Genomic DNA, 27,276 nt, shown 5'->3' on the forward strand with positions numbered 1-27,276 from the left:
TTTTTCTCCTCCTCTTTCCATAATATCTTTGGGAGCAGATCGATATAAAATTGAAGACGACTGTATGCCCTCACCAAAAATATAAAATCAAGCAATCGTCGTTTGAAACCATTCTGTTACGTCTGGAAGTACCACTGGTGGGAGACTCTACTTGGAGGGGAAAACTGTCTCCATGAAAAAAGGAGCTTTTTTGTCTGAGCAGCTGATAATCAACCAATAATAAATTGTCAGACACTTGTTGTTTATCACATGTGATGAAAACAAAGCATTTTGACTATTTCTAAATAAACTGCAATTACTGCTTAGTGGTAAGATGCATTAAGCCACGTTGCTAGGGAGCGAACCCGTTGCTACTTTCTAAGGATTTGTCTGAACATTTAGCATGATACACTAAGTGAGGTAAAATGACAACAGGCCAGATTTCACAGGTTACACCTGACCATTCGCAAAATATCACACTATTACTGTTGTTGGTACTCTAGTTTCATCCTTCATACTGTAGTATTTTATATTATATTACGTAAACCAGAGTTTTGCGGTTTACCTAAGTATCCAGAGGGCTGGTCCCGGTTTCATGTGTTTGCACCATTTTTACGGAAATTTGAGTATTTTTAGTCAGTGACATCTCACAAACTGCAATTGTCTCCACTAAACATTGTTTACCAAATTCGGCTTTATCCATTGTTAGAGATTGTATAACTTGCTAGTTTTCCACCAATTACCTGAACAGTAGGAATGAAATCCTACTTGAAGTATACTTAAAAGAGACCATATTTCACCTGTTACGTATCATCATTTGCCAATTATCACCCTGTTCTCGCTGCTCTGGTTTCCCCGTCCTATAGCCTTTATATTGACTGTAGATTATGTTACATCAGTTGCAACTATTTTCAGCGCAGCAGAATGTGGAGAAACATCTTCTGCCTCGTAAATGTCGAGAGATCTTTAGTGAGGGTTTCACTTTAATTTAAGTGAATGGATTAAATTAAACTTATTCTGCGGTTTCCACATTAGTTTAAAAAAGTCAAATCTTAACTTAAAGGTAGGTATCCAACTATCTGGCGCGATTTTCTGAGGTCACACCTATTAAGAGCTTCTTCCTAAAACGCGCGTTTTAAATGGTACAGTGACGTCAATGGAGTTAATCAAGTCCGGCATTGTTCCATTAATCGCTACAGATGAAGGGGACAATAATGTCTATTTCCCACCTGTTTCCTAACTATTAGTATGTGCTTGACAAAGGATCGTGTTAAAAACTCATGAAAACCCCATCCGATCCACCTCCCATGGTGCTCTGACAGCGCGTGCCTACATACTTACACATGTAAATAAGCTTGGGTGTCAGTCGGCTCTTGATGGGAAGACTGTATTTGTGTGCAATGTTTAAAAAAAGCACGAATGGCAAATAAACTAAGCTTTGTTGTTCGTGCTGCTCAAAGTCAAAGCGCCCCGTGCTTCATTTTTTATCTGGAAGATTTCACACTTCTATGAGCCGTACACCTTACATACTCCTTTAACGAGGTCAAGGTCACTGAAGTTATGGGGATGTCAATCTATGAGTGGAAAGAGACGTTTGTATACCAGCTGTCAACCAATAAGGATGTTCCCGGTCCCAATAATAGCAAGGCGAATTCCCAAAACCAAGAACGAAAGAACTAGGAAAGTATATAAAGTACGAAAATGGGACGGAATCATTCAAAGAGAAGCAGTCAGCGGTTTGCAATGATATGTTCTAGGCGAGTGACTGAAATCAGTATTCAAATCGTGTACCGTGCTACAATATAAGTTATCGATAACAAAATATGTATCTCAGTTGGGCTTTGATTGCAACACTTCATATATCTAATTCAACACGATGAATATATAGGCCCTAGCCCCGGACTAAGCGAAATTAGACTCAGTCATGAGGTAAACTTAACTGTGTGTGCAATGTACGGATGTGACATATGAAAACTGATCTAGCATATTGGTATGTTGGAAAACTATAATGACCGGTGCATAGAGTGTTAAATTATTTTTTTTTATTCCAGATATCAATGAATGCTCACTAAACACAGATGGCTGTCAGCAGGTTTGCGTGAATACCGTCGGGTCGTTCAGATGCAGCTGTAGAGCAGGTTATGGACTTTTGGCTGATAGGAAGAACTGCAAGCGTAAGTTTAAACAACACCAATAATCACCAATTTGAATGGCTTTGTATAAATGTACCATAATCGGATGTTGAACATGTGCAATAGATATGAATGCCCGCTATATGTGAGTAATTATTCCTCTGTACCTCAAGAGCATTCAGCCTATAAGGTCATGTGTTTTATAAATAGTAACTTAAAGGCTAGGTCGTAGCCTTGCGTCAAGTATAGTGTTGGAGACATGGCGATAGTGTATAGTTGGCTTTCTGTTTACCCCCGTGACTTCCACATGTAGTTAAGTCTGGCATGTGCGAAGTACCAAGTCAAGATTTCTCCACTCCCCGCTCTCTTACGTCACAAAAATACCTGACCGCCGCCATGTAAACGATATGAACCCCAGTACGATGTCATAGTTATTTATTCATTTGTTTGTTATTTAATGTCACAATGAAAGAATTTTGAAATCATAAGATAGCTGTCATTTTTTATGAATGGGGGAAACCGCAATGCGTTGGGTGAACCAAAGACCAAGATACTGTCAAACTCCCCCACGGGTGAGGAACAGATATGGACACTATAGTCTTAAACAACAAGTGGTCTTCAAGGTCGCACGAACAGTTAGAACTGGGGGTCGAGTCCTAGTTTGGCAATTTTAAAATCTGTATATCCGACGAGATCTGTAAGGCAACCTTCATAATACAATGATCTAACCAAGCGATGCTCATTTGATGTCCTGAACTCTGGTAAATAAATATATTCCAAACGGGAAAAAGAGTCACTATGGTCAAAAAACATAATTTTGTGTGAGTAAAGATATAGGCCAACTTGTATTAAATAACTCTTATCGTGAACTAGAGTTGATAATTGTTAGGGTATGCCAATATGTAACATGTGGTAACTAATCTGGAATCATAAGTTTGATAATTAGGCAGTATTACAAGGCTGGAAGTTATACGTTGTTATGTACCCGTATTTCTTTATTTGATTGTTATATGAGGTGAAGAATATTTTAGAAACTTACACTTGTGGTAAAATGATTTCCCCACTCGACAATGTCTCATGCAAAAAAAGATATTTTCGTGTGATTGGAGCAGGCCACTATTTTTCGGTTGTATGACATATACACATCCCAAGCACGCAAAAAGACTTTTCTCCGTAAATGTTTGGGAGCTTGCTCGTCATATAACAGGTAAGTGGAGTAAAATACAACTGAGAAAGGAATTGGCCTTCCGAAGGTGTCAGCAGTTGTCAGTCGTATCGATAATCTGTTTCGCTTTTTGAGATGCACAGTGCACTGGGATCAATTCCCAGCCTTGTCATTGCAGATCCTTTTGAACGGAAAATACTAAGAAATTTTCCATTATCGTATGGAGGCGAAGTAGGAATCCCTTGATTCATTATGTGCGTATTGTTTAGTTAGGTCCATTTTATTGCGCAGAGTTGTACTGGGTCATGTTGCATAATGTGGTTTAGCCACGTGTAAATCAAACAACAACTTAAAACTAGATACTTTTTTGGCGTTTTGTAACTCAAAGAGCATAGGCATGAATTTTGAAACAATGAATACATAATACAAAGCGTTTATAGCAAAATTAACTTTACAGGCCTGAATTTAAATTAATTCACAATTGATTTACTGAGATCTCCTTCGTTTTTTTTTTCATAGCGGTGTGCAACGGCCTTACCCCGGGTATATGTGCCAATGGGGGAACGTGTGTACGACCTGGCGTTTGTCAATGTCGGACAGGATACGCTCTGCCTCGATGTGACGGTGAGTGTACTTTATAATTGTTCGCTTTAATAGACCAGTTTCCAGTTGTGCGTGGGGGTAGGTTTGCCGGCAACTTGTGTAATTCTGATTGCCGTCGTATAGGTGAAATCTTCTTGAGTACAGCCTAAACCACCAATCAAGTCAACAAATATCCATAGGACCTAGTACAGTAAGGCGGACAATCGGCTGCAGAGAAATGCGATAAGAAAGTGCAATTTTCAAAATCCCAGCACAGTTTGTAAATTTCCAAACCTGAAGTACAAATCTTGGTCGAATCATGTTATATGACCATAAAAGAGATGTTTGTTTCGTATTAACTGGCCAAAAAATACGCTCTCGATAGTAAACGCCAATTTTTCGTTGAAACAAAGGAGATCAACGTTAAGCAGAAAAATATCTTTACTGAAAGTTTCATTTGTGCGCGCTATCAAAGTTTCTTTTGTTTAACGTTTGTCTTTATATGTATAAAATAAACGTTATAATGTGATATATATCATATTTTGGTATGTCCACTGTGGCAGTCCATGGCTGTATCCAATGTTGTACACATTAGTCCAGGTTTCCAGGTATCTCAGGTTGGTTGAAGTGAATCCTTATAAAATCAGCCGGGGGCCTCCGTGGCCGAAAGGTTTAGCTCGCCAGTGCGGCGCGATGACCAGGAGCCTCCCACCAATGCGATCTCTATGAGTTAAAGTCCAGCTCATGTTCGCTTCCTCTCCGGCCGTACGTGGGAAGGTCTTCGTGGGTTACTCCTGGCTCTGCCCGGTTTCCTCCCACCATAATGCTGACCGCCGTCACAAAAGCGAAATATTCTTGACTACGGAGTAAAACACCAATCAAGTTAATTAGTTATAAAAATTATAGGCTCAACCAATATAGTTCAAGTTCAGGCAACAGGACATTCTATTCAGTCAGTTTAATTCGGAACAACATGATGCGCGGAACTGGCGCAAACACACAACTTGGTGTACACGATAGCGTTGATGTGATTGTGTGTTAAATGTGATGATAACACAGTATTTTGAGTAATTCTAAACCCTTGACGTGTAATTAATTGCAATTTACATCATTGCATTTTTTTACTTAATGGTGTTAGGGGTCGTGTAATTTGCTACTATTGATGCATTACATGAACAGTTAGAATAAAATCATACGATAAACTGACAAGAGGCCGTATTTCACTGCTCAGGTGTAGCCATTTACATGTTACATGTATCGCACCCTTGTCGCTGCTCTGATCTTACTCTCTATGCTGTACGTGTTTATTTATATTGAAATGATTGTTGGCTGTCCGCACCAACAAACGTCACGTCATTTAACGCACCCCAAAAGCAATTGTTTCTCAGGATAATTTATTATTGATTTTTCAGATGTAAATGAGTGCCAAATAAAAAATGGTGGATGCAGCCAAACATGCCAGAACCTCCGAGGATCTTACCGTTGCGGATGTAGGAGTGGCTACGCGTTGCTAAGCGATGGGAAATCGTGTAAACGTAGGTTAACTTTTTTGTGACATTTGTTCTAATATGGTAAGTCCCAGTTAAATGAGGATTTGATCCCTAAAGGTTTAAAATGAAGATAAGCATTGTATGTTAAGTGCTACGATTGTTATTTTTGAGGGAAATGTTTTATGTCAATTATTTACACATTATTTATTTATTCAAGCCTTACAACTTTATTTTTTAGATGTGAATATTTTGTCAGCCTCTTTAAATAGAATAGTAATTGTAAAAGGAGAAAAACAGCACGTTCTAAACTGCAGTCGGAATACAAACACTTAGAAATGCTCTTTCGTTATATCTATTTTCGTTCTTATCTTCCTTGGTGTCATTCAATAGCACATTGTCACGGCGCTCCGATTGGAACCTGTCAAAATGGTGGAACCTGTGTTCAGCCCGACGTTTGCACGTGCCCAGTTGGTTTTGCAGCCCCCAGATGTGATGGTAAGTCAGCTGACGGTTTGAACAGACGAATACATTTAGAACATATATTTTGACATTAGATCGTGTCTAAAATCTTTGCCGTGGAATAATGAGACCGTCAGATGGCACGATAGCACGAGGCGTCTCAGAATGCCGGCACGATAACACGAGGCGTCTCAGAATGATGCACGATAGGACGAGGCGTCTCAGGATGATGACACGATACCACGAGGTATCTCAGGATGATGGCACGACAGGGTGAGGCGTCTTAAGATGATGGCACAAGGCGTCCCAGGGTGATGGCACGATAGCACGAGGTGTCAGGATGATGACATGATAACACGAGGCGTCACGGGATGTTGGCACGATAGCACGAGGCGTCTCAGGATGATGGCACGATAGCACGAGGCGTTTCAGGATGATGGTACAATATCACGACAGCACAAGGAGTCTCAGGATGACGGCACGATGTCACGATACCACGAGACGTCTCAAGATGATGACAAGAGGCATCTCAGGATGAAGGCTCGATAACGCGATAGCCTGATGATAATACGATACCGAAATAGCACCAAGGGTCTCAGGATGATGGTACGATATCACGATAACACAAGACATCTCAGGATGATGGCACGATATCACAAAAGCACGAAGCGTCTCAGAATGACGGCAAGATAACACGAGGCGTCAAATGATGATGGCATGATAGCACGAGGCGTCTCAGTAATGACAGCACGATAACAAGAGGCGTCTCAAATGATAGCACAGCAGCACAAGGCGTCTCAGGATGATGACACGATAGCACGAGGTAGCTCAGAATGATGACACCACAGCCCGAGGCGTCTCAGGATGATGGCTTGCGGCACGAGGCGTCTCGGGATGATGGCACGATAGAACAAGCCGTCTCAGGATGATGGCACGACAGCACGACGCGTCAAAGGGATGATGGCACGATAGCACGAAGTGTCTCAGGAGGATGGCACGATGGGACGGCAGTAGGCCACCAAGCAGTGATACCAGGGCACAGAGCCACACGATTGTACAGAAGTGTTGTATGACAGGAAGAAAGAATAGTGTGACAGCATAAACGGATTGTTCGATGGTAGAAAGCAATGACACAAAGACAAGAACCGATGCCATGGTGGTATCGTCATTTTCGACGGCCACATTCAATTTTTTGGCGAAAAAGAATGTGCCAGAAAAATAAACCAATGGTCAAATCAGGAACAACTATTGACAATAATTCCTTTTTAGTATCAGTAACCGATCAGTAACCGATTTTCAAAGAGGTGAATGGCGCTGTAACTGCAAGTGTTCAAAATGAAAACACTTACAGAATAGAGTAAGAGCTGCGAGGACATAATGTGATAGTTGAGAAATGGTCACACGTAGTCAGAAGTGAGAAGATTTGTCAGATACCTGCCGAGAGCAAGAACATCCTTCTTAATAGCAAGTATGGACATATGTCCTGTGTAGATGTAATGCAGTTGACCTGTATTTACCCGGAGGACTACTTTTTCAGATATCGACGAATGTAACACGAGTAACGGTGGCTGTAGTCAGACGTGTATGAACACCCTTTCTGTGTGGGAAAGTCTGCACCAACCTGCGGATGGTCGTGGGTTTCCAACAGGCTCTGCCCGGTTTCCTGCCACCATAATGCTGGTTGCCGTCATATAAGTGAAATATTCTTGAGTACGGCGTAAAACACCAATCAAAAAAATAAAAGTTTGAGAACATAAGCACATATTAATTAGGGCATATTTGTGATTGATTATGTATTTGTTACAAAGACCATCCTTGTTTAAGATATAAACGAGTGTCTCCAAAACAATGGCGGATGCTCGGGCACTTGTACGAACACAGAGGGATCCTTCACATGCAGCTGTGGCCATGGTTACCAGCTTGCTGCGGACATGCGCACCTGTAAAGGTATTGTGGGAATTTTCTGTATAATGTACCTAGTGAACTCGTGACTGAGGGTATATACATAGTGTACATATAGAACTTATCAAGGTGTCTGTATAATCTACTTTGTGGACTGAAATATATTTAGGCTTTAATATCTGACTTGCAACCTTCAAACTCTCAAAACATAGGGCATCAAGTACCTTGACTACTGTATAAAATTCGAAAACAAATGTTATAATATTGTTAAGCAATATTAATGCAAAGGAATTCGTAACCGTCTAGTAAGTAAAGGAATGTTAGATTTATCCAAATAGGAGAGGTATAAGTAGCCCTACATGTGTATTGTCACGGACAAATGACAATGGTTGTAAGAAAGGAATCATTCGGCCAGTCTGAATCCTTTATTACTGTTAAGTTGCTTAGGCTTATACGTGAACACATCTGTTTATCAAATTCCTGCGAGTAATGTACATCTACAAGAAAGCAACTTACCGAAAGGAAGAGGCAGTTAATTTGTTAACCTATCATTATTAATAATCATTTCAGCAATCTGCCAGGGACTTCCAGCGGGCACATGTCGCAATGGTGGTACTTGTGTTCAGCCAGATGTGTGTGAATGTCCGGGTGGATTCTCTGCGCCCGCGTGCAATGGTAAGAAACTGAAGTTACAATTCTGTTATGAAAAGTGACTAAAGTTGCAGATTTGCGTTGAAAACTCAGCTCTCAAATGCAGAGGGGACATAACTTTAAGGACTCAGAATTATAGCTATATAGTTCAAAGTCTGCCAGAGAATATTTATGTATTTATTTAGTGATTGATTTGATTGGCGTTTTACGCCCTATTCAAGAATATTTCACTTATACGACGGTGGCCAGCTGTATGGTGGGAGAAAACCTGGCAGAGCCCGGGGGAAGCCCAAGGCCATCCGCAGGTTGTTGGCAGACCTTCCCACAAACAGCCGGAAGAGAAGCCGGCATGAACTCACAGCAAACGCATTGGTGAGACACTCCTGGTTCATTATGCTGCACTATCGCGCTAATCAACTGAGCCACGGAAGCCCTTTGCCAGAGAATAGAATCGGTTACAAATATATTTAAAATAGGCAAAGCGACCAAAACTGGAAGTTGGGCTGTAAATTGTTTTAGTGAATATTTGCCAACTTTCAGTTCAAGAATAGGATATTATAAGAGACGTACGGCATACAGAGTAAATCCATATTAGCGACGACAGGGTGATATCTGGCAAATGGTCACACATAACCGGTGAAATACGGCCTTTTGGGCTTTGAAACAAAGCGCGGAAAGAATCAGTGTCCAAGTACAGTACGAATAGTTATAATTTTGTTGAAAATGGACTAAACTGCCTCAAGCACGAACTTGGCCTGCCACACGGGATGGGATCTACCAAGTTTCATTTTTTGTAATGTTCTGTTTTTCACAAGAAGTGGAAAAATATTAATGATGATCTGTCGGGGGGACAGACGAAGTGTAAATGTGTATTTATACCTCAAAACAGATTCGTATACCAGCCGTCTGGTCAAAATTCACTTCGACAATTCACAAACCGACGTATAACACAAACCACCAAAGAGCTTAGGAAGTATATAAAGTACAAAAATCGGTCGGAATCGAGCAGAGACAAGCATTCAACAGTTTTCTATGATGTTGGAAAGACGCAAGATATGTTCTTGGCAAAAGTAACCTGCGGATGGTCGTGGGTTTCCTCCCGGCTCTGCCCGGATTCCTCCCACCATAATGCTGGCCGCCGTCGTATGATTGAAATATTCTTGAGTACGGCGTAAAACACCAATCAAATATATAAATAAAAGTACGTCTGAATTTACCGATACATCGATTCAACACAACACCATACCTATACCATGGAGGTTGAATTATGTAATCTACCTCCATGCGTATTCAATTAAAGTCATCTGGATAAGCCCAGGTTTAGTTAATGTTGAGTATTATGTAGTTTTAAATTCACTTGAAATTGTTTAATTATTACTTAAACCAGTACACATACATTTAAACAAAAAGTAAACCTTTACTGAAGGCGGTGAAGCTACTTTTCAGTGACAGTTATCACAAAATATTTGGCGGGTCACAGAACAAAAGAGCTGGAAGTTTAGGCGTCAGAGTGACATTGTTTCACCAGCCTGCCACCCGAGCAATTGTACTGATACGGTCAACTAGTCGTTGCACTATCCCCTAATGGTAAACTCCATGCAAGGAAGCTACAACTTCCTCGTCTAAGGTCTTACGTATGACCTAACCCACGATTTGCCCAGCATGTCCCACCCCCGAATCGGACGCTCTACCAACTGATACAATCTAAATACGTATCTCAGTTGCGCCGCGGTTGCAGCTGTTTATCTATCCAATGTGGCAGTCTCATTCAACACGAATATACGCCCGCTGTGGATAAAGCGGGATGAGATGCAGTTATGAGGCAGAGTCTTAAAATTTACATCAGATAATCCCAACGTCCATTTTCTAAGTAATCATTACAGCTAAGGACACATTGCAAAAAAGTAAGTACCAGTAGAAAGCAGAAATAGAAATTTCATTCACATACAAAAATATAATACTTGTAATATTAAAACTCTATCAAAATAACTTCATTTATGCATTTTGTAAGATTTTATTTTCACTGAATTGAATAAAGTGAACTTTTGAATTGAAGGGTGGTCTTTATAGGCCTTTGAATTTTGCACGTCGTCAATGTCGTCTGACCGCCTTTTCTTTATAGGTGAAATAGTAAATTAATTTCAGACTCGGTTCTCGGTGCATGAACGCAGATTACACGAGCAAAGCTCACAAAAAATTGACATATGAACATAAATGTGTAGAAAATGTTGTGTATTGATATTGTTCATTAAGCCCATCGTCCAACCCAAATAATTCACTGAATTTATATTTAGATACAGTTTTTACGGCCTTTTTATCGATGCTTACGTCGTTGTTCTGATTTCTTTCTCATTAACAGATATGCCCCTGCAAATATCCTACGCATATAAATCTTGACAGTTAAAATCACAAGAGTAATAGTTCTGTAATATCGTAATACCTGGAAAAAGTTGTCCCTAGCCCTCAGACAGAATTGAAAAGCTCAGTGTCTTAAATGTTTAGCTTAAATGCAAACTATATGTATCTTAGTCGCGTTTCTGGGCAATGGATAACTGCTCCAAGTAAAACATGTGATGCTAACTCAGCGGCCACCCCCGTCCATCACCACCACATCTCTTGGTTAAAGTAACCTATCCCAATAAAACAAAATCGTGCTGCAGGTAAAGGACCGCATGTTTTCAGTACAAAACGTTTTAGAATCATCCGCGTGTCTACAAAGGAACGTGCCATTTTCAAAAACGCTCTCAGTAAATCACTCTCTTTTTCAAAATCACCATTTTTATTTCAGATACCAATGAATGTCTTTCCGGTAATGGCGGATGTGACCACCAGTGTGAGAATACAGAGGGCTCCTTCCGGTGCAGATGTTCCTCTGGATACCTGTTGGCTGAGGATGGAAAGGCGTGCGCCGGTAAATCTGATGAGTAATCCGGAATCTGGGGGGAAAAAAAGAAAAGAAATATTTTATTATACCATAGGTCCTTATTTTCTATTACATTTCGTCATGCCTCTATCCGAGAGCAGTATAATGACCGACCAGCGGGAAAGCCCTAGTTCAATCGGTGGTTGGCTAATCCACCGTAACTCGGACTTGAACAGTCGTGGTATTCCCTGGTTTGGCATTTAGCATGAGAGAATGGAAGAAATAAAATTCTATAAGATATAACACCGGAGACACAATGGTCTAAATTTTATCTCTGTCTTGCAGATATTGATGAATGCGTAGAGGGTACTTCCGGCTGCAGCAATTTTTGTGTCAATGATCCCGGGAGTTTCCACTGCAGTTGCCCTCTGGGATACCAGCTTGGAGTAGATGCGCGTCAGTGCCAAGGTATATATCAGGAGGTATTGATATGATTTAATGGCAAAGGTGATACTCAGTTATGCTGGTCTTTCATTTTGGATTGATCTCCTTTTAATCCAGAAATCTGCTAATATTTTATTCTTGTGACATTCTTTCTGTTCTGTTGGGATGTGTTCCAAATATCTAGGTATAAATCTCCATTTGCTGATGCATTTGTCACCCGTCACTCGCCATATTAAACTCTTGCTAAGTCTCATGACAAATGTAATTTTGAGTATTCTACGGTTTGAATGACTTGTAGACTTAGACGAATGCCAGGCAAATAACGGTGACTGTACTCAGACGTGTTCCAACACTGAGGGTTCTTTCGCGTGCTCTTGTCGAGATGGTTTTGTCCTCGATAAGGACAAGAAAACGTGCAGAGGTAAGATCACTTGTGACACCAACTCAGACACTGGAAAACTCGTAGAGGTAAGAACACGCGTCACACCAACTCGGACACGGGAAAACATGCAGAGGTAAGATTACGTGAGATCCATAGAGACACAGGAAAATGTGCCGCAGTAAGAACGCGAGTCACATCAACTGAGTCCCAGAAAAACGTGCAGCGGCAAGAACACGTGTAACACCAACCGAGACACAGGAAAAAATGCAGAGGAAAGACCACGCGTGACACCAACTGAGAAACAGGAACACCTGCACAGATAAGATCATTAATGACACCAGTAAAGACACTTGAAATGTTCTGAGTGACAAATGTTTGTAAAAGTACGTCCGGCCGTATGTGGGAAGGTCTGACAACAACCTGCGGATGGTCGTGGGTTTCCTCCCACCATAATGCTGGCCGCCGTCGTATGATTGAAATATTCTTGAGTACGGCGTAAAACACCAATCAAATATATAAATAAAAGTACGTCTGAATTTACCGATACATCGAATCAACACAACACCATACCTACACCATGGAGGTTGAATTATGTAATCTACCTCCATGCATATTCAATCAAAATCATCTGGATAAGCCCAGGGTTTTAGTTAATGTTGAGTATTATGTAGTTTTAAATTCACTTGAAATTGTTTAATTATTACTTAAACCAGTACACATACATTTAAACAAAAAGTAAACCTTTACTGAAGGCGGTGAAGCTACTTTACAGTGACGGTTATCACAAAATATTTGGCGGGTCACAGAACAAAAGAGCTGGAAATTTAGGCGTCAGAGTGACTTTGTTTCACCAGCCTGCCACCCGAGCAATTGTACTGATACGGTCAACTAGTCGTTGCACTATCCCCTAATGGTAAATTCCGTGGAAGGAAGCTACAACTTCCTCGTCTAAGGTCTTACGTGTGACCTAACCCACGATTTGCCCAGCATGTCCCACCCCCGAATCGGACGCTCTACCAACTGATACAATCTCAATACGTATCTCAGTTGCGCCGCGGTTGCAGCTGTTTATCTATCCAATGTGGCAGTCTAATGCAACACGAATATACACCCGCTGTGGGTAAAGCGTGATGAGATGCTGTTATGAGGCAGAGTCTTAAAATTTACATCAGATAATCCCAACGTCCATTTTCTAAGTAATCATTACAGCTAAGGACACATTGGAAAAAAAGGAAGCACCAGTAGAAAGCAGAAATAGAAATTTCATTCACATACAAAAATATAATACTTGTAATATTAAAACTCTATTAAAATAACTTGATTTTTGCATTTTGTAAGATTTTATTTTCACTGAATTGAATAAAGTGAACTTTTTGTATTGAAGGGTGGTCTTTATAGGCCTTTGAATTTTGCACGTCGTCAATGTCGTCTGACCGCCTTTTCTTTATAGGTGAAATAGTAAATTAATTTCAGACTCGGTTCTCGGTGCATGAACGCAGATTACACGAGCAAAGTTCACAAAAAAATTGACCCATGAACATAAATGTGTAGAAAATGTTGTGTATTGATATTGTTCATTAAGCCCATCGTCCAACCCAAATATTTCACTAAATTTATTTTTAGATACAGTTTTTACGGCCATTTCATCGATGCTTACGTCGTTGTTCTGATTTCTTTCCCATTAACAGATATACCCCTGCAAACATCCTACGCATATAAATCTTGACAGTTAAAATCACAAGAGTAATAGTTCTGTAATATCGTAATACTTGGAAAAAGTTGTCCCTAGCCCTCACACAGAATTGAAAAGCTCAGTGTCTTAAATGTTTAGCTTAAATGCAAACTATATGTATCTTAGTCGCGTTTCTGGGCAATGGATAACTGCTCCAAGTAAAACATGTGATGCTAACTCAGCGGCCACCCCCGTCCATCACCACCACATCTCTTGGTTAAAGTAACCTATCCCAATAAAACAAAATCGTACTGCAGGTAAAGGACCGCATGTTTTCAGTACAAAACGTTTTAGAATCATCCGCGTGTCTACAAAGGAACGTGCCTTTTTCAAAAACGCTCTCAGTAAATCACTCTCTTTTTCAAAATCACCATTTTTATTTCAGATACCAATGAATGTCTTTCCGGTAATGGCGGATGTGACCACCAGTGTGAGAATACAGAGGGTTCCTTCCGGTGCAGATGTTCCTCTGGATACCTGTTGGCTGAGGATGGAAAGGCGTGCGCCGGTAAATCTGATGAGTAATCCGGAATCTGGGGGGGAAAAAAAGAAAAGAAATATTTTATTATACCATAGGTCCTTATTTTCTATTACATTTCGTCATGCCTCTATCCGAGAGCAGTATAATGACCGACCAGCGGGAAAGCCCTAGTTCAATCGGTGGTTGGCTAATCCACCGTAACTCGGACTTGAACAGTCGTGGTATTCCCTGGTTTGGCATTTAGCATGAGAGAATGGAAGAAATAAAATTCTATAAGATATAACACCGGTGACACAATGGTCTAAATTTTATCTCTGTCTTGCAGATATTGATGAATGCGTAGAGGGTACTTCCGGCTGCAGCAAATTTTGTGTCAATGATCCCGGGAGTTTCCACTGCAGTTGCCCTCTGGGATACCAGCTTGGAGTAGATGCGCGTCAGTGCCAAGGTATATATCAGGAGGTATTGATATGATTTAATGGCAAAGGTGATACTCAGTTATGCTGGTCTTTCATTTTGGATTGATCTCCTTTTAATCCAGAAATCTGCTAATATTTTATTCTTGTGACATTCTTTCTGTTCTGTTGGGATGTGTTCCAAATATCTAGGTATAAATCTCCATTTGCTGATGCATTTGTCACCCGTCACTCGCCATATTAAACTCTTGCTAAGTCTCATGACAAATGTAATTTTGAGTATTCTACGGTTTGAATGACTTGTAGACTTGGACGAATGCCAGGCAAATAACGGTGACTGTACTCAGACGTGTTCCAACACTGAGGGTTCTTTCGCGTGCTCTTGTCGAGATGGTTTTGTCCTCGATAAGGACAAGAAAACGTGCAGAGGTAAGATCACTTGTGACACCAACTCAGACACTGGAAAACTCGTAGAGGTAAGAACACGCGTCACACCAACTCAGACACCGGTAAACTCGCAGAGGTAAGAACGCGCGTGACACGAACTTAGACACGGAAAAACATGCAGAGGTAAGATTACGTGAGATCCATAGAGACACAGGAAAATGTGCAGTAGTAAGAACGCGAGTCACATCAACTGAGTCCCAGAAAAACGTGCAGCGGCAAGAACACGTGTAACACCAACCGAGACACAGGAAAAAATGCAGAGGAAAGACCACGCGTGACACCAACTGAGAAACACGAACACCTGCACAGATAAGATCATTAATGACACCAGTAAAGACACTTGAAATGTTCTGAGTGACAAATGTTTGTAAAAGTACGTCCGGCCGTATGTAGGAAGGTCTGACAACAACCTGCGGATGGTCGTGGGTTTCCTCCCGGCTCTGCCCGGTTTCCTCCCACCATAATGCTGGCCACCGTCGTATGATTGAAATATTCTTGAGTACGGCGTAAAACACCAATCAAATATATAAATAAAAGTACGTCTGAATTTACCGATACATCGATTCAACACAACAGTATACCTATACCATGGAAGTTGAATTATGTAATCTACCGCCTTGCATATTCAATCAAAATCATCTGGATAAGCCCAGGGTTTTAGTTAATGTTGAGTATTATGTAGTTTTAAATTCACTTGAAATTGTTTAATTATTACTTAAACCAGTACACATACATTTAAACCAAAAGTAAACCTTTACTGAAGGCGGTGAAGCTACTTTTCAGTGACGGTTATCACAAAATATTTGGCGGGTCACAGAACAAAAGAGCTGGAAATTTAGGCGTCAGAGTGACATTGTTTCACCAGCCTGCCACCCGAGCAATTGTACGGATACGGTGAACTAGTCGTTGCACTATCCCCTAATGCTAAATTCCATGCAAGGAAGCTACAACTTCCTCATCTAAGGTCTTAGGTGTGACCTAACCCACGATTTACCCAGCATGTCTCACCCCCGAATCGGACGCTCTACCAACTGATACAATCTAAATACGTATCTCAGTTGCGCCGCGGTTGCAGCTGTTTATCTATCCAATGTGGCAGTCTCATTCAACACGAATATACACCCGCTGTGGGTAAAGCGTGATGAGATGCTGTTATGAGGCAGAGTCTTAAAATTTACATCAGATAATCCCAACGTCCATTTTCTAAGTAATCATTACAGCTAAGGACACACTGCAAAAAAAGTAAGTACCAGTAGAAAGCAGAAATAGAAATTTCATTCACATACAAAAATATAATACTTGTAATATACTATCCAAAAAAAAGAAACGCATAGGTGTTTTGTTTTATTTTAAAATGAAATAAATACATTTTGTCTTCATTTCATGAGCAAAATGTGTTTTAATATTGTTAATAGTCACAGTTAGCACACATTTTATTCCTCAAAACGTTTCTTGGTTGAAAATGTTGAGTTTGGAGGCGGCTTTTGGAAGAAGTAAAAATACAGCACCACACTGCATCACGTGCAGTCTTACACGCCGAACTTACGCATGGAAAGCATGCAGTGTGTGACTATAAAACGGCAACTTAGGGCCGGAAATCGGCGTCTTTCAAGTGGTGTTTTCAAGCTGATTCAACATGCCACGTCTTGACACTGTCACAAGAAATATTGCCATTGGAAGACTTCAAGCTGGAGAGTCCCAATCGTCCATTTCTAGGCGTCTACACGTCAGCCAGAGCACGATTCCACGGCTTGCTGCCCGCTACAACAATACTGGGACAACAAATGACCGTCGGCGTTCAGGTCGACCACGTGTCACTACACCAGCCCAAGATCGCTACATAAGGGTCCTCCATTTGCGTGACCGTTGTGCTACAGCTGAGAGCACAGCAGCCAGCATACCGGGACTGAGGAGGATATCAGGTCAGACAGTGCGGAACAGGCTGAGGGAACATGGACTGAGAGCCAGGAGGCCCTATGTTGGGATCGTGCTGCGTCCTCACCATCGCGCCAATCGCCTCCGATGGTCTAACAACGTGACTGCATGGAATCTACGCAACTGGTGACGCATTTGGTTCAGTGATGAGTCCAGATTCCTATTGCAGAGACGTGATGGTAGAAACCGGGTTTACAGACGTGCTCACGAACGTTATGCCCCTAACTGCGTACGCCAAGTGGACAGATTTGGTGGAGGGAGTGTGATGATGTGGGCAGCAATATCGTATACTGGTCGTACAAATCTTGTCCACGTTCAGGGAAATCTTACGGCCGTACGCTACCGAGACACCATCCTGCAGCCACACCTCTTACCTGTCATTGACGTTCAGCGGGAGTTGTTCCAGCAGGACAACGCCAGACCGCACACGGCACGTGTCACAAGGGACTTCCTCGCCGAAAACAATGTAAATGTGCTACCCTGGCCGTCCCGTTCCCCGGATCTTAACCCAAATGAGCATCTGTGGGATGAACTTGATCGACGTCTACGCCAACGTCAACCTCAACCCCAAACGCTTCAAGAGCAAGTTGCATGTATGCAGGAGGAGTGGCAGAACATTCCTCAGGCCTCTATCCAGCGTCTCATCCAGTCCATGACAAGGCGTGTCAGAACTGTTATTCGTGCCCGTGGTGGTCACAACAGATACTGACATTCCACTCAAGTGGGAGACTCATTGTGAGTGTCTGACCTCAAGTTGATGGCCTTGTTGTCTAGATATGGACCCTTCCTTAATCTGTGTAAAAGAATATTTGCAGAATAGCAATTCTTATTTAGTTATGCATAATTGAAAAGACTGCATCACCTCCTCAAAAAACCGGGTTATGCGTTTCTTTTTCGGATAGTATATTAAAACTCTATCAAAATAACTTCATTTATGCATTTTGCAAGATTTTATTTTCACTGAATTGAATGAAGTCAACTTTTTGTATTGAAGGGTGGTCTTTATAGGCCTTTGAATTTTGCACGTCGTCAATGTCGTCTGACCGCCTTTTCTTTATAGGTGAAATAGTAAATTAATTTCAGACTCGGTTCTCGGTGCATGAACGCAGATTACACGAGCAAAGTTCACAAAAAATTTGACCTCTGAACATAAATGTGTAGAAAATGTTGTGTATTGATATTGTTCATTACGCCCATCGTCCAACCCAAATATTTCTCACTGAGTGTATTTTTAGATACAGTTTTTACGGCCATTTTATCGATGCTTACGTCGTTGTTCTGATTTCTTTCCCATTAACAAATATGCCCCTGCAAACATCCTACGCATATAAATCTTGACAGTTAAGACCACAAGAGTAATAGTTCTGTAATATCGTAATACCTGGAAAAAGTTGTCCCTAGCCCTCACACAGAATTGAAAAGCTCAGTGTCCTAAATATTTAGCTTAAATGCAAACTATATCTATCTTAGTCGCGTTTCTGGGCAATGGATAACTGCTCCAAGTAAAACATGTGATGCTAACTCAGCGGCCACCCCCGTCCATCACCACCACATCTCTTGGTTAAAGTAACTTATCCCAATAAAACAAAATCGTGCTGCAGGTAAAGGAACGCATGTTTTCAGTACAAAACATTTTGGAATCATCCGCGTGTCTACAAAGGAACGTGCCATTTTCAAAAACGCTCTCAGTAAATCACTTTCTTCTTCAAAGTCACCATTTTTATTTCAGATACCAATGAATGTCTTTCCGGTAATGGCGGATGTGACCACCAGTGTGAGAATACAGAGGGCTCCTTCCGGTGCAGATGTTCCTCTGGATACCTGTTGGCTGAGGATGGAAAGGCGTGCGCCGGTAAATCTGATGAGTAATCCGGAATCTGGGGGGGAAAAAAAGAAAAGAAATATTTTATTATACCATAGGTCCTTATTTTCTATTACATTTCGTCATGCCTCTATCCGAGAGCAGTATAATGACCGACCAGCGGGAAAGCCCTAGTTCAATCGGTGGTTGGCTAATCCACCGTAACTCGGACTTGAACAGTCGTGGTATTCCCTGGTTTGGCATTTAGCATGAGAGAATGGAAGAAATAAAATTCTATAAGATATAACACCGGTGACACAATGGTCTAAATTTTATCTCTGTCTTGCAGATATTGATGAATGCGTAGAGGGTACTTCCGGCTGCAGCAATTTTTGTGTCAATGATCCCGGGAGTTTCCACTGCAGTTGCCCTCTGGGATACCAGCTTGGAGTAGATGCGCGTCAGTGTCAAGGTATATATCAGGAGGTATTGATATGATTTAATGGCAAAGGTGATACTCAGTTATGCTGGTCTTTCATTTTGGATTTATCTCCTTTTAATCCAGAAATCTGCTAATATTTTATTCTTGTGACATTCTTTCTGTTCTGTTGGGATGTGTTCCAAATATCCAGGTATAAATCTCCATTTGCTGATGCATTTGTCACCCGTCACTCGCCATATTAAACTCTTGCTAAGTCTCATGACAAATGTAATTTTGAGTATTCTACGGTTTGAATGACTTGTAGACTTGGACGAATGCCAGGCTAATAACGGTGGCTGTACTCAGACGTGTTCCAACACTGAGGGTTCTTTCGCGTGCTCTTGTCGAGATGGTTTTGTCCTCGATAAGTACAAGAAAACGTGCAGAGGTAAGATCACTTGTGACACCAACTCAGACACTGGAAAACTCGTAGAGGTAAGAACACGCGTCACACCAACTCAGACACCGGTAAACTCGCAGAGGTAAGAACGCGCGTGACACGAACTTAGACACGGGAAAACATGCAGAGGTAAGATTACGTGAGATCCATAGAGACACAGGAAAATGTGCAGTAGTAAGAACGCGAGTCACATCAACTGAGTCCCAGAAAAACGTGCAGCGGCAAGAACACGTGTAACACCAACCGAGACACAGGAAAACATGCAGAGGAAAGACCACGCGTGACACCAACTGAGACCCAGGAAAACGTGCACAGATAAGATTATTAGTGACACCAGTAAAGACATTTATAAAAAGCTGCCATAAAACACCTTTAAGTCTTTCATTTTTATGAGAGCTATATGATTCTGGCGAACGAACACAATACTCAGACACAATCCTTTATATGCCCAGTAGATTAAACAGTGGTGCTTAACCTATTCCTGGCTTAAAGGGTCCAAAAACGTTTGGAATTCGCGGTTTCTTCTCAGTCCCTGTTTTGGGTCAGGGTTTCGGTATCGAGGGTGAGTTCGTGAAATCTGACGCTCATTTACGACGCTGTGGGGATTTAGTGGAAATCTACGATTACGTGAATGGAGAAGCAGCTTGGCGAGACTTCGGAGTCATTGATGGATTCAAGGTTGGTCTTGCCAGTGGTAAAGCATCCAGCGGAGGGAAAATAACGAGTAAACTTTGGAGTGCACTTCCTGTGAAACTAGGATTTGGTTTCGGACTCGCCTTGGGCAGTGACAGCAACAACTTTGTAGGACAGCTTCACACCCGTTTGTATTTCTTTGGAGCCAAAGCCAGCGCAGATCTCTTCGTCACGAACAAGGAGATCGCCACGCGGTCTGAAGTTAACATCTGGGATATTTTCAGAGCCAGGCTAACGATCCGGGCCACGGTATTTGTAAATGTTGCAGACTGGGCTTTGCAGATTCGGGGTGAATTTATTCCTAGTGGTGACCCTAAGCGCCAGCAAGGAAATAACGTTCAGGACAGCCTAGGATATGCCATTCGAAATTTTGTGAACAGGTTAGATAATGAGGTGGTAAATGGATAAGTAAAGCCCAAGATGCGGCGAACAAAGCAAAGGATAAGCTTACAAGTGCCCAGAAATGGTCGGATAATCAAAAAAGCCGAGGTGGACAAAGCTAACGTTGTCTTTGATAAGGCTATAGCTCGTTTAGAGCGAGCAAAGCAGAAGTTAGAAGCTTCAAAGGGTCCTTTCCGCAGAGCTTTTTCTAAACTGAAAGCTGCACAGAAAAGAGTCGATGACTTATGCAAAATCAAATCATGTTCAAAGTTTTGTATTCTGGTATAATGTTTAAAATATGCAAATGGGGCTGGTTAAGGTTCCCTTGTCTGAAGTTTACAAGCTGTATGTTCAAGATGCCAAACCTTCTCTGTGTGTCCGCGAATTGGTTATGCCATGGCCTTTGCGGCCTTAGAAGTGGCTGTCGCACAAGTTGATAAATCGCGTGTTTTATTGGAAGATGTGGACGTTGCCAAGGGTGTTCTAGAAGTGTTTAGTTAAAATCTTGCTCTAGAGGTGGTAAAATTTGCCGTGCGATCCGTGCAATATGCTATGAACATCATTTTGAAGTATGGCTTACAAAGTATCATCGACATTGGTAATTCTGTGTTTGAGATTGAGTTATCCACAAGAGACTTGTTTGAGTTCGAAATATTTTGGGATGTTAATCCATTTAGTCTGGGCTAGCGAACCTTGCGTTTCCGTTTAAATTTTCACAATATTTTGGGTAGCATTTGGAATGAAGCAAACTCATTAGTCAATAGCTTTTTCGATTCTTTAAAGAATATGTTTGGGCGTCGAAAGAGAGAAATCCATTACGATGCATTCGCAAGGCGTTCCACTACAGAAGGCAGGTGGGAAATGGACTTAAAATGGAAAAAATACTTACAAACACAACCCGACAGAGTGAAATTCAGTTCTGGACAGAGCAATGCTCTCGTTTTTCCCCAGTAATAATTTCTTGCAACAAAGCGTTGCAGAGTTGAATAACGTCGCAAATGAACTGGGAGCTTCCATGGAAGAAGTTTCCAATCGTGGTTCAGAAACAGTAGAGGTACGAAACTGCATTATTAACATAAGTGTTAATGACTCTGAAGTTGACTATACCGTAGCCGAAGAAGACTTCAACGTGACAAGAGAACAAGTTTTTAACGTTTGAATAGCGTAAATGCAAAGATGCAAGACAATGATTTGGTAAAGGAAAGCAAATTTGCAACCTACTATGTCATTCGAGGAAACGAAGAGGCACTGAACAGTTTTGAGAGGGCGGAAATCTTACCTCTCTGGCGGGAAAGAATGGAAAATATTACCCTGGAACTATTGTCTACTGACGAGTGCTCTGGCTTTTATGACTGTGTGGTTTGAAGCTTTGGAGAAATATACCAACCCACAGCTTCTTTCAAGATCTCAGCAAGATTTACCCACCTATAAAAACAGTTTTACAGCCTATTTGAGAATGACACCAGAGCTCTACAGAACTGGAAGATATAACGGAAATCTTAAACGAACTGGGATTGTTGAGAGCTTATGAGATCTTCTGTGGTACCGTACCAAAAATCACAAAGGGTCCAAGAAACGTCACTATGAGATCAGGAGAAAGTGTCACGTTGACGTCCTCGGCTTCAAGCGTTCCCTAGCCCAGCTACTAACGGTTCTTGAACGAGGAAATGCACTGGTGGGTCTCTAACACTGACGGTTGTGACGAGTGACGATGCCGGAGAGTAGGTTTGTATGTCTGGAAATCACGTGACCAACGTAACGTCCGAACCAGCTATTGTTACAGTTATTCCCCCTCTTAGAATTCTGTCTCAACCTGCATCCCGCATTGAAGTTCTTGTCAGCGACAAAGTGGTCATTGTGTGCAATGTTTCCGTTTCACCGGAGGCAAACATAACATGGCGTCTGGTCTCTGATGATGCCTTTAAAGTGGAAAATAAATCTCTGGTGTTTCCTTCAATTCAGGAATCAGGTGCTGGGGCTCACAGAGGCGAAGCTGCGAATGAACACGGGAATGTTTCAACTAACGAAATGGCGCTTGAGGTCTTGGAAGCTATACCTCTTTGTCCCACAATGACATTGAAGTTTGGGTTTATAACAGCCGAGCCGCGCACAGTGAACGAAAACGAAACATTACTTCAAAAAGGTGTAAACAACGTACCATTACAGACAGCTTCCCGGGAGACCGTGACGTTTCTTTCAATGTGACGACTTTACCAGTCACCGCAGATGTCCGCATAACGGCGTCACCACCAAACGTCGCCGTGTTGTCCATGACGGCCGGCTGTGGAGAAGCGCCTCAGACGTGTGTTTCCGCGATCTGCCAGCAGATTTACAGTGATGTCCATTAATTCCTTCAACAAACCATCACCAACCTTCAAGAAGTAATCCTCTCTGACAGACCATTGTTCATCAATCACGCAAAGGCATTTTATTTCAATCACTCAATTGTAAACGTACCAGAGGAGTAGAACAACTGATCCAAAGGGTTTAAGGGGCCTCCGTGGCTCAGTCGGTTAAAGCGCTAGCGCAGCGTAATGACCCAGGAGTCTCTCACCAATGCGGTCGCTGTGAGTTCAAGTCCAGCTCATGCTGGCGGCCGTACGTGAGAAGGTCTGCCAGCAACCTGCGGATGGTCGTGGGTTTCCCCCGGGCTGTGCCCGGTTTCCACCCACCATAATGCTGGCCGCCGTCGTATAAGTGAAATGTTCTTGAGTACGGCGTAAAACACCAATCAAAAAAAAAACCAAAGGGTTTAAGGAAAATAACGCCCAGCTATGTAAAGAGTGGCAGATTCCGTTTATTTAGAACTTAAATCTGACTACGTGCTTCAAGTGGTAGTTCCAAAAGTAGGTTTCTTAAACCATATTTCCTCTTGTGCCAAAGTGAAACTTCTAGTTGAAACAATAACAATTGTTTCATTTTTTTTGTCTTTTTAGCAAATTTCGGCAGTTAGATTCAGATGTATATGTCATCATATAATTGTTATGACAGAGCGTTTAAATGACTAAACACGTGTGAAATTTTTGGCTGAGGGAAGAAACTATGGCGGTTTTTTCTTTGGGGTGAAAACCAGGTGCTGTTTCTTTTTGCAGTGAATTTGAATTTACGCATTTCTAGAACCATTCTCTTCGGCCCGGTGACAACTTTTATTCTAAACTGGGATTCTCCAACAGAAGCTGACGGGATTGTCAGCCAGCTAGGTGAGACAAATTTTCAGTGTCAGTAGTTGCCAAATTTGGTTTCACTCTCATGTGCTTGCGGTTAAGAATTACTCGAATAAAAATCAAGTTTATCCTCGCTTTACATTCTGCAAAAGGTGATGGACTAAGTCGTTTATATGTATATTGTGATTGAGTTGGGCGTCATGTCCCGTGTCTTCAGCGTCTTGTTCCAGTGAAAGCCTATCACAAAAAACTGTTGTCAAATGACCGAAATTGCATGCACAGTAGTTCTAAATTAGAACCAGAAGAACATTTAAAAAATTATAAAGAACAAAACAAGAAAAAAGTGTCTTTTTCGCATTAAGCACGTCCCTTGTCATCATGAAATGGAAAGTATTTCGCTTTGACTAACTAATGTTGGATCCCATTCTTCAGACTATATCTCTTTTTGCCATGCAAGTTGGTGGTATATAGAAGTTTTGAATACAGATGAATACAGCGATACACTCAGTTGACGCTTAACTACGACTGTCATAGACGTTTGCTTAAGACTATTTACCGGGGGCATTCTTTGTCGAAGTGCTTAACATGCCAGCGCGACGCAATGGTCCCTGAACTTCTTACCAATGTGGCCTCTGTGAGTTTAAGTTCAGCTCTTGCTTCTTCTCCGGCCGTACTCGGGAAGGTATGTCAGCAACCTGTGGGTGATCGATTTCTCCAGGGCTCTGTCCAGTTTCCTCCCACCACAATGCTTATACAAGTGAGTTATTCTCGATTATGGCTTTAAACTCCAACAGAATAAATAAATAAGACTGTTGCCCGTAAGATGAATATGTTTAAGGGGAATGTTTTAAATAAATATGTATGTTGGTTTTCCCTTCTCAAGGGTACGTTGTGGAAATTTCCAACTTAATGTACAACCCAGCTAGTGTACAGAGGACGTTCTACCCGTCGTTTGGTAGCTTACTTCAAGCGAAGGATGGCGAAACTACTGTAAGAGTGAGGGCAGTTCAGGAGAATGGACTCAGTCCTGCGGCTGAGATTGTCATCCCTGCTGTCGGCGAAGGTGGGTTTCTTTTTATTTAGGTAAGGTGTACTATCTGTAAACATGTAGTAAGTGACGCTCTATAACTGTGTACTGCAAAATATAGTAGCCTCAGCAAACCGAATGTAGCCATCGTCAGTCTCATTTTTGAATAAACACTCAAGGTATTTTTAACCTCGAGGGGATACTTGGTCCGACCCTTCCTGAGATTTATCAAAATTTATAGAATACAATTAGAGACGTAAAACATAGATAGTAAAACCAGAACAGCGACAACAGTGTGCTAGCTGGCAAATAGTCACACGTTACCTGTGAAATAGGCCTCTTGTACACAATGGAGGATAAAACCAGAGCAGCGACGACAGTGTGATAGCTCGAAAATGATCATACGTAACCGGTGAAATATGGCCTCTTGTGATATGTGTACTTGTAATAGTTTACCTCAGTTAGGATGTCATAATTGATCATTTATAATAATGTTAATACAGTGGCAAATTATATTTCCCCTGGCATCATGGCTTAGGGAGATAAAAAATATAGTGACTGCAATTTGTTCGACGTCACTGATCCAAAACTGCTGAAAATATTGTCTGTCATACATTTAACGCACAATAGCATTAGTACATATCATTTGATCTGTAGCAATAACAGATTTGTGTAGTGCATAAACCAATTATTCTGATGTTTTCCGCGTAATGTATTAACAAACATTGAACGTTGATATCAAATCACATGTTTTTGTCTTTTGTTCTATGCAGAGAACACAGCCCCATCAGATCCCATATTTGCACCAGCGTAGGATAAGGGAACGCATAAAGATGATGCTTTATCCAAAGCTCAGAGATTCTCATCAATTTACATTAATGTATTTCTTTTTATGAATTTTCTTCTATTAACCGCTTTGTATGCTTCAATAAAGAGCATTTTATAGAATGTTTGTGTTTTGTGTTATTCTTTCTGAGATATTTCCGTCTAATTTCGTAGTTTATATAGTTACTGTGTTAAATCTTTGGTGGTTTGTGTTAAAGGTGGTTTTGGTAATTCGTCTTGTGATGATTGACCACGAACGTCCAATTCGGCAAATTCAACGCATGCATTACAAGACTAGCATCGTATTCTGGTCAGTTGGACGTAACATGTTATCGTCACAGAGTGAATGAAATACAGCTATTGACGTGTTTTAAGGATTTTTCTACACATGGATTAACATGATCGAAAATGCTCTTTTTTCAAAAGTATATTAGCTAATAGCGGTATGATGTGATATTTACATATTTATGAATTTACAAAACCCAGCAAACCAGTACAATTATACGGAGAGCAAATGGAACAGCAGTAGACTTAGTACATTTTGAATATACTAGTAGACAATCATTTTTGGACTCAATACAAAACTGAAGATTTGGCTTAAGGTTTAATCGTCCAGCTCTTGCTGATTTCCCCTCCAACCTGCGTATCGTCATATTTAAAAAAGAACATTACAGTAATACAAAAATGTGCCACATGAACAGTTTGTAATTTCCTTCAAATCGAATAAAAGCGGTCATATTTTTGCGCAGACACTGCTTCACATCGGTTATTTAAAGCTATCGGACCATCGATATATAGTCTGATGAATAAGAATGTTTTGACTGATTTATTTATTGATTGAATTGCCGCTTAATGCCACCTTCAAGAATTTCGAACTTGATTATGTTGTTTATGTTGAATTATATTATGTAAATTTTGCATGTAGTTCATTTGAAAATTTTGCATCTGTTCATTTGAAAACATAGGTATAGATTTCCCAAACAAACCGCACAAGTTTTACCCATCAGAATAACTGAAAATATACACTCCTCATATATGGTTTCTGCGAATTCTTCATTTGTGATGACAAATTCAAGCCAGTCAATGACCAAATATAATTGGGATGTTGAGTGTTGAATTGACTGTCGAGTGGCAGGTAGCCTTTAAGGAATTTATAAAACTGTTGACGTCAAAAGATGAACAACGCTGGAAAACGTTAGCACTACATCACATTTTCATTTCAAAACCTGGATATTTTATTTCGGATATGATAAAATCTCTTGAATGTGGTAAACGTATGTCCTAAGTGGAGTATGTTGATTGATATGACTAACAGTTGTGTGTTATTTCTTCTGTTAACACAGCACAATGAAACAAAAGCCTCTCACTTATTCTGTCCTTGTGAGTTCAAGTCTTGCTCGTGGTGGCTTCTTTCTCGGCAATACGTAGGGAAGTACGCCAGCAA

At 41.1% G+C, this 27,276-nt stretch overlaps 1 protein-coding gene across 3 annotated transcripts in view; it reads left to right on the forward strand.

The window, feature by feature from the left end:
• LOC135476727 (fibrillin-2-like) overlaps positions 1-25,938 on the forward strand; it is a 34,312-nt gene extending 8,374 nt beyond the window's left edge. Inside the window, exons 5-22 of one of the 3 annotated variants that reach the window (XM_064756844.1) lie at positions 2,031-2,153; positions 3,796-3,900; positions 5,271-5,393; positions 5,739-5,843; positions 7,632-7,754; positions 8,280-8,384; positions 11,149-11,271; positions 11,569-11,691; positions 11,966-12,088; positions 14,167-14,289; positions 14,588-14,710; positions 14,985-15,107; positions 18,790-18,912; positions 19,211-19,333; positions 19,608-19,730; positions 23,909-24,016; positions 24,864-25,043; positions 25,781-25,938. In XM_064756844.1, coding sequence (XP_064612914.1) covers positions 2,031-2,153; positions 3,796-3,900; positions 5,271-5,393; positions 5,739-5,843; positions 7,632-7,754; positions 8,280-8,384; positions 11,149-11,271; positions 11,569-11,691; positions 11,966-12,088; positions 14,167-14,289; positions 14,588-14,710; positions 14,985-15,107; positions 18,790-18,912; positions 19,211-19,333; positions 19,608-19,730; positions 23,909-24,016; positions 24,864-25,043; positions 25,781-25,821 — 2,120 coding nt within the window. In that variant the 3' untranslated portion in view covers positions 25,822-25,938. The remainder of the gene's footprint in view (positions 1-2,030; positions 2,154-3,795; positions 3,901-5,270; positions 5,394-5,738; positions 5,844-7,631; positions 7,755-8,279; positions 8,385-11,148; positions 11,272-11,568; positions 11,692-11,965; positions 12,089-14,166; positions 14,290-14,587; positions 14,711-14,984; positions 15,108-18,789; positions 18,913-19,210; positions 19,334-19,607; positions 19,731-23,908; positions 24,017-24,863; positions 25,044-25,780) is intronic. The other 2 variants (XM_064756847.1, XM_064756846.1) reach the window with 2 other exon arrangements.
• The last annotated feature ends 1,338 nt before the right edge of the window (positions 25,939-27,276 follow it).

The sequence above is a fragment of the Liolophura sinensis genome, chromosome 10 (genome assembly GCF_032854445.1).
Source record: "Liolophura sinensis isolate JHLJ2023 chromosome 10, CUHK_Ljap_v2, whole genome shotgun sequence".
Taxonomy (NCBI): domain Eukaryota; kingdom Metazoa; phylum Mollusca; class Polyplacophora; order Chitonida; family Chitonidae; genus Liolophura; species Liolophura sinensis.